General features: G+C 39.8%; 1 protein-coding gene across 1 annotated transcript in view; it reads right to left on the bottom strand.

Annotated features, from left to right (window-relative positions):
* PLCB4 (phospholipase C beta 4) overlaps positions 1 to 12,052 on the bottom strand; it is a 295,192-nt gene that overhangs the window by 13,208 nt on the left and 269,932 nt on the right. Inside the window, exons 32-34 of the mRNA XM_042782935.1 lie at positions 8,014 to 8,089; positions 6,037 to 6,212; positions 621 to 722 (exon numbers count right to left, since the gene is read on the bottom strand). Of these exons, the coding sequence (XP_042638869.1) occupies positions 621 to 722; positions 6,037 to 6,212; positions 8,014 to 8,089 (354 nt within the window). The remainder of the gene's footprint in view (positions 1 to 620; positions 723 to 6,036; positions 6,213 to 8,013; positions 8,090 to 12,052) is intronic.

Below are 12,052 nucleotides of genomic sequence, written 5' to 3'. Positions count from 1 at the left end.
ATATTGTATACAATCATATAATATAATAATAATTATTATTATCAGATTTAATTTAATTCTCATTATCTTATTATCAGAATTCCTGTCTTGATCTCTGTTTCTAGAAAACCCAATCTAAGACAAGGATAAACCAGAAAAACTGAATGGAGGCTTTTGGGAGGATTCCTTGTGTCAGGGGAAGTGCAATGCAAATCAGGGGACAAAGTCCTCCTCAATGCTGCTAGTTGGAACTGTCCCATCAAAGAACAGCCTGATATCTGAGCAGCACACTCATCAAAGGGAGATGCTGCAGAATGACCTAATGGGATGTAGGAAGGTTATTTTGGAATTATATTTATTATCCCATATTCAATACAATTTTATTAGTAAATGAGCACACATATATTGAATCTAAATTTATTTTACCAATGTGGTAAATTATCTGAAAACTTTGGAACTTGTGATCTACAGCAATGATAATATATCTTTTTCAGCAGTTACAACAGCAGAATTCTTAGTCAAAACCACAGGTTTCTTCATATCACAAATGTCAGTATGTGGGAATACACAGACACACATACAGTTGTGAATGTGCCTTCAAGTCAATGCAAAGGTCACAGAGTGAGCCTCCTCAGACTCACCTTTCCCGTTCTGCTTTATTCTTGATAGATTTATCTTGGCTGATGGCTTTGCTATTTTCCATAGAAATCTTAGCTTGGTGTGCTCGCATTTCCTTGCTTTCCCTAGTATTGAAAACAGACAAATAAACCAATCAATTCCACGTGTAGCAGTAGGCCTAAGTTTGCTTTTTCTTTTTGTTAATTATTGGTCTGATTGAGTTACTTTATATTTTGTGAAAAGAAGGTAAAGCACCCAAACCCTGAGGGGCCGTGAGTCACTTCATGGTGAAATGACATGAATGGATGGTGAAGGAGAGACGATATTATTTTTGTCCATAAATACAGAGATTTTCTGGCTTTGTCCCACACTATCTGGAACCAGATGGATTGGAAGAGATAGAGGATGGTCTAACCTTACAAGTGATTTTCCTGTTTTCTAACAGTCCACAGGGATGAAAGGGATTAAATGGCTCAACCATAGCTGTTATAGTTGTTAGCTGCCATCAGGTTGGCCGTTGACTCTTGACGATCTCTTGCCCAATAAAACCAAATGCTGCCCACTCCTGCACTATCCCTTTGATTGGTTATGGATCAGACTGTTGTGATCCATAGATTTCCATTGGTTGATTTTCCCAGTAGATCATCAGGCTATCCTTCCTTCTTTGTCTCAGTCTGGAAGCCCTGCTGAAACCTTTTCAGCATCATAGTGACACCCAAGCTTCCACTGACAGATGAGTGGTGGCTGTGCATGAAGTGGATTTGGTGGGAATTGAATCTGGGTCTCCCACGTGGAAGGTGAGAATTCTATCACTGAACTATTAATGATCCACTGTTTAAGGATCCCACTCACTGCCACTGAGTCAATTCCACTCACAGTGACCCTATAGAACAGAGTAGAACTCTCCCATGGGGTTTTCAAGCCACTCAATCTTTATAGAAGCAGACTGCCTCATCTTTCTCTCACAGAGCAGCTGGTGGGTTCAAACTGCCAACATTTTCATTAGCAGCTGAATGCTTTAAGCACTTCACCACTATGTTGTTGTTGTTATTGTTATGTGCCGTCGAGTCGGACCCGACTCATAGCAACCCCTCCTTGGGTTTCCGAGGCAGTATGGCTATGGAAGTAGGATTGCCCAACCTTCCTTCCGAGGAGTGGCTGGTGGGTTAGGTGAGCAGCAAAAATGTATGTGTTCAAGGGTGACCAGTCATGGTGTGGGCTAATGCATGTATGTGTACAATAAACACTTTTATTTCTATATTAATTTATTGGTACATTAAGGATATAAGATTTAGAATACTAAAATGGATATTATTAACAAAGCAGTTTTTCTGGAAATGATTTTCTAGAAGCTGTGGAGATGTCCTTAAAGCACTGGCTGGAAATGAGTGAATGAGGAGTCAGGTTACCTAAGTACTGCTACTTATTCTGCATCAAAAGGGACAGATAACACACCGATATAGCAAACTCTTCAGTTAGCTACCTTAAGTCCACAGAAGGTCAGGAATAGGTATATAATCTCCTGGGCCCAAGAAAATGGCTCTCAGTTTTTTCCATTATTTGTGCAAATTGACCATTTCTTTATCAATTCACTTTTTCAATCAGCAAATACTTATCAACGATAAAGTGTGTTGAGAAGAATTAGGAAAGGCAAGAATTTTTAACCAGAACAGTTATGATGATGAAAAAGAATGCATTCATCAGGTAATTGAGGAAAAGCTTAAATTATATTATTGCTTTTAACAATGCTTCCAACATAGATTCATTTTTAAAGATAAATTAGTGATTAGGCAATGGTCTCTTCAAATGAGTTCTTAACTTGGAAGAATGAGTTTTCTTTTTCTTTTTCGTTTTGTATAATACCTACTCTTGTGGGCTAATTTTTAGAAAATTTATTCAATTACAAAAATAAAATTAGAAAAGAGGTAAAATTTACTGGCAGTATCTTATTCTGTGAAGTATCTTTGCCCTGGTAGTGCAAGGGGTTAAGTGCTCAACTGCTAACTGAAAAGTTTAAAGCCACCAGCCACTCTATGGGAGAAAGGTATGGCAGTTTACTTCTGTAAAGATTTATAGCTTTGGAATCCTATAAGGCAGTACTAACTTGTAGGGTTAGAACCTGTAGGGTTTCTATGAGTTGGAATCGACTTGATGGTTATCTTTGAATAAGGGTAGACCTCTAAAATCCAGTATCATAGCAAAGCTCAGAGGCAGAATGCTGTATAGTTCTTTCTGCATATTGAATCAAGACCATTTCCTGAAAGAAAAAAAACAAACTTCTAATCCTATAAAACTGAACAACATATTTTAAAATGGATAAGGTGTAGAACATCATTCCATAGGAAATGTAAGAATGGAAAACTATGGCAAAAATACTTCATGTTCTTATGACTATATCCATCACTCGAAAATAAAGTTGGCAATTTAGGCATGCAACCAGATAATTTATTCATTTGGCATCTTATTTATTTGTATAATGGTTCTACTTTCTCCTCTTTAGTGTGCTTCAATAGAGTTTAACTATGGTGTATAGTAAGGGTATGGTTGGAAGATGTCATTACTTATTTAAAATAGGGACTTGGGCAATATGACTAATTTGAATCACAATACATTGTGACAGAGCCAAATGTTTCATTTCTTCAGAGAGAGGCATGGGTCTTACATATAGTGGCCTAATTTTCTGTATATGATTTTAAGTGATCATGTTTCATAAGTTCTGGTCTCATCTTCCAATACCTAGCCTAAAGTGTGTTTGATATACTATGGCTGGGAGAGGCTTCAGCTCCCAGTGGCTCCTCAACTCACAGGTGAGGAATCCTCTACCTGGGGAAGTCAGGGAATGAGCCTCCAATCAAGGCTGTTGTTGTGTGCTGTTGAGTCGGCCCCGACTCATAGCGACCCCTCCTTGGGTTTCCGAGGCAGTATCACTACGGAAGTAGGATTGCCCAACCTTCCTCAAGGCAGACCTGGGCAATACCTGGGTCTGAGAGTTGCCATCCCTGACTTCTCCAGGTAGAGATAGCTACCCACTCTAACCCCTTCCTCTGCGTCCTTATAGTCTACTGATTAGTGCTCAGTTTCCGTGGACAGGTCTTCTCTGCATTAACAGAGCCTCTTAAGCTTTTTGTCTGCTGCCTCCATGTCTCAACTTCCCATTAGTTATATTTGCCTTAGAGTTTACTGTGGTAGTTAAGGTTGTATGTCAACTTGGCTGGGCCTGGTTGAGTGGGTGGGCAGCTGGATGTAGTATTCCCAATGATGAGACTGGTAATCAACTCCATGGTGGAATCTACTGTGAGCAGCTAAGTAGCTGCTTTAGGGATGTGGAAGCAGTTCCTGTATATAAGGAGATGCCTTGGGGAATGGTCTCTACCTTATGGCACATTTGAACCTGCATGTAGTTGTGTCATTGTTCAGCAGCCTGTCATGCTCTGCTGACCTTGGGACTTTCAATGGACTTGAATTAATGGCCTGTCATGTGGTTTGGTAACATTGGGACTGTGCCTTTTTACTTGTCAACCTTGGGCTTGTCAGTCTCAGCAGCCAGTAGCTGTCTGAGTGAAGAAAAGCCTCTAGCTTCAGTGGGCCCAGAGCAGGAGGCAAAGCTGAAGCCTAAGGTTGAGGGGCTTTCACCCAGACCCTAGAGCCTGGAACTTTGAACTCGGACTTAAAGCCTCCAAACTGTTAGAAAATAAACTCCTGTTTGTTCAAGCCATCCCATTTGTCATATTTTCTTGTCAGAGCAGCACTAGGTAACCAGAACATTTGCTGAACTGGGTTTTACCTCTCTCCCAACCTTGAATCCAGGCTGACAACTTTACCTTATTCAATTGGAGATCCAATCTCACTTCTTCCAAAAATTCTCTAATAAATGCTCTATTATCTAAAAGGATGTCTTTTCTTCTCATTAAACTTCTCTAATGTTTCCATTTGTATATCCTAATCAACCTCACTGCCAGTGAGTTGATTTTGACTCATCTGACCCCTCCTTGGGTTTCTGAGGTGGTATCACCTCAGATTGCCCAAACTTCCTTCCAAGGAGTAGCTGATGGGTTTGAACCGCCAGCCTTCTGGTTAGAAGTCAAATGCCCTAGGCACTATGCCACCAGAGCTCCCTTGTCTATATTGTTGTTGTTGTTGTTATGTGCCATCGAGTCAAACCCGACTCATAGCAACCCCTCCTTGGGTTTCCGAGGCAGTATCACTACAGAGGTAGGATTGCTCAACCTTCCTTCCGAGGAGTGGCTGGTGGGTTTGAACCGCCAGCAGTCTGGTTATCAAGTGTCTTAGCCACTATCCCTGAACTTAGGGAAATTTTTTCCCCTCAAGGGACATTTGGAAATATCTAGAGACATTTTTGGTTATCACAAGAGGATGGAGGTGCTACTGGGACCTAGTGGGTAAAGGCCAGCCATGCTGCCTATTATGCACAGGGCAACTCCCATAATGAAAAAAAAAATCTGGCCCAAAATGTCAGTACAACAATATATTTATAGTTCCATGTTACTGTCGTAGAAAGTTCAACTCCAGAACATTACATGTAACCTGCAGTCCAAGTTCCTCATATGTCCTCTACTCTCTGAACAAATAAACAATGGAATGACATAGAAGAAAGAGAATGCTACTTTGGAGCTCCATGTTTGTAGAGGTTCTATCCAGTCAGTTTGTATTCCCAGCACCCAGTCTGGCAAAAAGCTCGACTGAAAATAATGAAATCATGTGGTTCTCCTAACCGCCCCTGGGTGGTGCAAATGGTTAAGGTGTTCAGCTGTTAACTGAAAGGTTGAAGAGCTCCCAAACCACCCAGAGATGCCTTGAAAGAAAGGCTTGCCAATCTACTTCTGAAAAACCTGCCACTGAAAATCTGAAAGGGGGGAAGTTCAAACCCACTCAGAAGTGCCTTGGAAGTCAGGCTTGGCAATCTGCTTCCAAAAGATCAGTCTTTGAAATCTCTTTGGAGCAGTTTTGCTCCAACGTGAGATCATCATGATTAGGAATTGACTTGATGGCAACTAAAAATAAAACAACAATATTTTATCACTAGCAGTATGTGAGTAGATTCTGGAAAGAAAGACTGGATCAAGAGGTGACAAAGAACTAACCAAGCAATTGTAATAGGTCAGAGAGGTCGTATTACATGAGAAACCTAGAAGAGGAATCTAGCTCTGACTTAGGAGTCAGGTGAAGTTTTTCAGAGAAGGGACAACTGCAGGGTATGGTGAGGAATGGAATGGTGAGGTAAGTTGGGGAGACCTAGGCTAAAGGTAGGATCAAAAAGGAAACATTCCAGGCAGAAACACACATATAAATTTGTCTTTTTTTTTTTTAAATAGTTTACTCTGGAGATGGCTGTGTTTCTGCTTGATGGGAAGATGGAGGTGATGGCCCTTATTTGGGTGGGCAGGGTTTCCTGTGGCTGTGTGTGATGTCTCCTCCTACCTGTCATGGGACAGTTTCAGCTGCTGGGTTTGCTGCTCATGCGCATTGATTAGCAGCTTTTTCAGTAGCTCACACTGCTGGCTGAGATGCAGGTCACGGATTTCTTGTTCCTCAGCACTGTGGGTGTTGATCATTTCTGACCACTCTTTGGTGTGCTGTGCCACAATCTCTTTGACCTGTTCAGACAAAGGGGATGGGATGATATCACCTGGGATTCTCACAGATCAGGTATGTATTAAAATAAACAATACTATTTATGCATTTCAGATCCCTTCTACCAATATACCTGGTGAATCAGTACATATCTGTGACCTGCTAAAAATCATATATACTAATCAGCAGGAATTAAGAAGTCTTTGCTTATTAAAATACAGCAATCACTTCAGTTCTAAATATTTAACAGTGCCCTGTTAGTGATTAATTTGCCCATACCCTGGTCTGTCTGGGTCTTGGGATCCTTTAATTAATTCCATCAGAATTCTCTTAATACCTCATGCTTTTCCAGGTCCACTTTTACAGGCCACAGTTCTTTTATTCCTGGATCTTATGATGTCAACCCTATTAGATATTGAGGTAGAAAGTTTCCTCCCTCCCTGTATCCAAGCTCTTTGCAATGAGGCTAGGCTGCTTCATTCATTAAGTGGCAGAGTCTATTTCTTCATCTCCTGGAATCTAATGGCCTTGTGAATTGCTTTAACCAAAGGGACAGTAGCAAATGTGACACACGCTGATGCTTGAAAAGTGCTTGCTCTTTTGCTACACTTGAAACGCTGAGGTCATCATGTGAATGAACCAGTGCTAGCCTGCTAGAAGATGACAAGTCATGTAGAATGAAAATAGCCAGAAGCTAGCCAACCAATAGACATATAAGTGAGGCCATCCATCCCCAGTTGTCTGTAGAATCATGAGTGAGCCCAGTAAAAATCAGCAGAAGAGCTACCCAGGTGAGCAGAGAACAAGTTTCTGACCCACTGAATTGTGAGCAAATAAATGGTGGTCATTATAAGCCACTAAATTTTGGCATGGTTTATTATGTACCAAAAACTAACAGACACAGTGGCCCATATTTCTACTTTCCTATTTGAGAACGGGATCTAAAAATTACATCATGTTGCACGAGTATTAATTCTCAAACATTCTTGTTAAGAGGGAAGAAAGAGAGTGGGGAAAAACTCTCAAAGACATATGGTTTAGTGGCTCTATAGAGACTTCTTGGCAGAACAGACACAAAATACATAGTCCCAAGAAATTGAGCTTGAAGGACTTGGCTACTCCATGTCTGTGACAAGGCCACTGGGCTGGATGACAGGACTGCACAGAGATATATGGTTTGGTTTGACAAATAATTATAGTTAGGACCTTCCTTTAAGAGTTTCTTTCTAATTTTTTTTTTAAACTATTGTTACTGGAAGAACTGTTTGTGTCCTCGAATGGGACTTAGCACTCAGTTATCACATGTACCCAAACTTATTAAGGTCTTCTAAACACCTATCTTCTTGTGTCTCTGGAGAAATCTGAGTAATTAGGCTCATCTTCTAGATCATCAACTCTTGATTTTTTTTTTCTCATCCCACACTTCTACAGCATAGTTAGGAGGGAATAAGCATGAAAGAGTCACTCAACTTCTAACTTGGGGGGTGGTTTGCCATTTGTTTAGCTTTACATCTACAGGAAAGTCTATTCTACATAAGACACAGTATTTCTTGTTGCCCTATTCATTTATTGTTTCATTTGATGCTCACAAGAACCCTCTGAAGCAAACAACATAGATACTGTGAGCCTATTTCTATAGACAAAAGGATGTTCCACAAAACGGTTCTTACCACAGTCCATGTCCAGGATAAATGTGAGCCCCTGGGTCTCCTGACTTCTCAGATCAGCCCAAGGCTGCTGTTATTTCTCAGAACAGATACCAGTTCTAAACAAACACAAAATGTCTTTTGCAAGCAGCTGCTATAAAAATGGTCATTTTCTTACCTTAGATTTGTGATCTGATGTCAATGTCTGAATTTTAATTTCAGTTTCCTTTTTCATTTCGAGACAATTACTTCCTCTGCAAGTGGAAAATTGCAAATGATGCCAGAAGTTATATTATCTTTCCTTTCCAATAGCCCTTTGCTACCCAGCTTTCCAATGAAGACAATATGTTCATCAAACATGGAATGCCATGGCTCACTAGGCAGCATCAGTTTTTCCAGTAATAGATTCATACCTTACAAAATGTCATCCATACCATGATTATTCAACTCAACCACTTCACAAAAGGATACTTCAGACTTTACAATTATTTCATTGTCAGGGGGTATCTTGTCAGAGTTTCCATTTTGTTCCTGTTTTTTTTTTTCAAGCTATTTTTCACATTCATAAAATATTATTTGAGATGAAAACTGGAAAATAGGTCCTCAGCATCAAAGTGAATGTTTAATTCTCTCATTTTGGTTGGAAAGCCAAATTTTTGTCTTTTAAACATGCCAGCAAGGGAGAAAATAGCATTTCTTGGCATTATAGGGTAATTTTTGCTTCTTATTCTATTGTGAGTAGAAAATACATACTAGGCAATTGACCAGCAACTATTACTTCTTATTTCAGTGATTATTTTCTCCTTTTGCAATATCCATATTGTTGCTGAAACTAGAACAGGCTCTGAGCTTCTGTTTTCAGCAAGTATGCCTGGCTTATGATGGCTTAAGTCAGAATGCTACATTTCAGTGTTAACTGAGAGTTTCTGAGAGAACCATTACATTGATTCCAACAATGCTGGGTCTGCCATCAAATCTGCATCTCGATGGCTGGAACTGAGTATGTTTGGCCCACAGTCTGTTATTCAATGAGCTTGTAGCATTGCTGACACACTCCTGTGGCTTAATTCTAAACAAAATCTTTCACAACAAATGCAATGATGTGTTTTAGTCAACAGTCTTATCTGTTAGCATAAGCTAAGGATTCCTGTAATATTAAAAATCAAGACTGTATTTTTCCCTCTAGTGCATCAACCTTATTATTTATATTTTGGCTGGACAAAATAATTCCTGTGATTTTGAATTTTCTCAACTTCAGCTTGTCCTGCCTTCTTCCTGCATTCACTATCTCCCCATCACCTCACAGATACTTGAGTGGAAAACTCAACATGAGACATAGTTATCACATGCTTAACCAACAGCTAACACTTTCCTTCCCCATGTCAATCATTCTCTTTGATGCTGAGAAGTAGGAAAGATTAAAAAGAAACCTTTTATTTATTTTAGAAGCTGATCCTGCTTGGGAGATCTTCTAGGACTGTAACCAGTTTCCCCATTCACAGACTTTTAGCAAGTTGGTGGCAGTAAAAGTCTAGGCAACATTTGAGGATTCAAAATGGAGTCTCATCTGTAATCACCATGCTATTTCCCTCTAGCATCAGCCGAGCGTGGACGCGGGAATTTGCATTGGATTGGCTTTTTGGTGCTGAGGGGCCTCGTTAGCGGGATCTTTGAGTGTGCCTGAGCGTGGTGGAAAGTGGTGACTCCCTAACAATGGGAATCTTTCTTGAAATTGAGCTGTGGGCTTGTAAATAGCAGCACGTCACCAATAACAGCCCGCACAAAGCCCTAGAAACTGACCCTAGCAGCACCAAGCTTTCCTTCTTCTGCTCCCACCTTCTCTGCCAATAACTTCACTCATTCAATAGAAGAAACCATATTCAGCCAATTACCATACAACCTTCCAGTTCGAACTCTAAATCCTCTTTATGACAAACAGAAACCCATATCCACTTTCCACACAGTGATTCCACCATCACAAAGAAAACAGCAGAGTGACCCAGCATACCTGAATCAATAATAAAGTAAAATACACCAGCTTCACCTTTTCAAAATACTAAACGATAAAACCAAGACAAAACAAATCAACACGTAACCAGCAGTTAAAGACAACCTCAAAATGTCTAGGAAACAATGTTGTTGTTGTTGTTGTTGTTATGTGCCATCGAGTCAGCCCTGACTCATAGCGACCCCTCCTTGGGTTTCAGAGGCAGTATCACTACGGAAGTAGGATTGCCTTCTGGTTAGCAGTCAAGTGCCTTAGCCAGGCAACCTCAAATCAAACAACAATAACAACAACAAAAAAAACAGGACAAGGCATTAGAAGCAAAACCACAAACAAAGGTCTCATTATACACGGAGGAAGTGGAGGCAATAGAATTATCTGAGAAGGAATTTAGAAGACATGCTAATAGAGCTATACAAAAACCTAAGGAAACCGCAAACAGAAACAAGGAGAACACAGACAGTTCCCTGGAGGAACTCAGGAAAGTCAGTGAGGAACAGAATATTAAGATTAATACACAATCAGAGTTCATACAAAAACAGCAGTTAGGAATGCAGAAAATGTCTATTGAAATGCAAACCATGAACACCAAAATGATAGAACTACACAACACAGTAGAAGCTCAAAAGAGCAGATTAGAACTGGCTGAAGAACGCATATCACAACTAGAAGACAAATCCCTGGACACTAGCCTGTATGAAGAAAAATCAGAACAAAGATTTAAGAGAAACAAAGAGAGCCTAAGAATTATATGTGATGACATGAGATGAAACAATATAAGACTCATTGGAATTCCAGAACAAGAAGAGGAAAAAAAGACTACTGAGAAAATTGTGGAAGACCTGCTAGCAGAAAACTTCCCCCATTTCATGAAAGAAGAAAAGATTTTTGTCCAAGAAGCTCATAGAACCCCACACAAGATAGATCCCAAAAGAAAAACACTGAGGCATATTATAATCCAACTTTCCAAAATGAAAGACAAAGAAAAAATTTTGAGAGCTGCCCGGGAAAAAAGAAATATTACTTATAACAATCAAACAGTTAGGCTGAGCTCTGATTACTCAGCAGAAACCATGCAGGCAAGAAGGTAATGGGAGAGCATGTATAAAACTCTGAAGGAAAAAAACTTCCAACCAAGAATCCTATATCCAGCCAAATTATCCATAAAATATGAGTGCAAAATCAAGGCATTCTCAGATAAACAGAAATTAAGAGACTTTGTGAAAACCAGACCAACCCTACAAGAAATGCTTAAGGAAGACATACCCATAGAGAACCCACAACAGAGATCAGCAAAACCAAGATATGTGACATCAACTCTAAAACCAAATCAGAAATAGATACTCATAATAAGACCATAAAACATTCTACCTTAAAAACCAAGGAACTCAAGCAGCATACAACAACAGCAACTAACCTATCAGAGGGAATAATACTTCTAGGTTGTTGTTGTTGTTATGTGCCGTCGAGTTGGACCCGACTCATAGCAACCCCTCCTTGGGTTTCTGAGGCAGCATCACTACAGAGGTAGATTGTCCTTTCCGAGGAGTGGCTGATGGGTTTGAACTGCCAGCCTTCTGGTTAGTAGTCAAGTGCCTTAGCCACTATGCTACCAAAGCTCCCTCAAATGGAGAGGAAAACATGACAATGTCTTTGCAGCATGCAATGTTCTAAAAATGTAGAGACAAGAATATACTCCAAGGTAACCACAGAGAAGAGTAACAATTCTTCTAAGCAAATCCAGAAGGAAAGAAAACGTAAGGGTTTAATAAACACAAAACCAACTATAAAGAAGAAAAGGGAGAAAGCATTAGCCAACTTCTGAACTCAGCACAGAAATATACACAGACCAAGTAATCACCAATGACACGACAAAAAACCATAATAGAATAACACCAATCAACTCATACCTATCACTAGTTACACTCAATGTGAATGGACTAAATGCACCTATCAAGAGAAAGAGAGTGGCAGACTGGATAAGAAAAGAAGACCCATCGATATGCTGCTAACAAGAGACACACCGTAGACACAAAGATAAAAACAAATTAAGAGTTAAAGGTTGGAAAAGAATATACCAAGCCAATGGAAACCAAAAAAGGGCAGGGGTAGCAATTGTGATTTCTGATAAAATAGACATTAAGGTGAAAAACATCTTAAGAGACAAGGATGGGCATTATATGATGCTGAAAGGGTCAATTGACAAAGAAGA

This window comes from Orycteropus afer, unplaced genomic scaffold (genome assembly GCF_000298275.1).
Source record: "Orycteropus afer afer isolate SDZICR_OR568_19922 unplaced genomic scaffold, OryAfe1.0 scaffold00529, whole genome shotgun sequence".
In the NCBI taxonomy this organism is placed as follows: Eukaryota; Metazoa; Chordata; class Mammalia; order Tubulidentata; family Orycteropodidae; genus Orycteropus; species Orycteropus afer.
The sequence above is the reverse complement of the archived record's forward strand: the minus strand, read 5'-3'. Positions and strand labels throughout refer to the sequence as shown.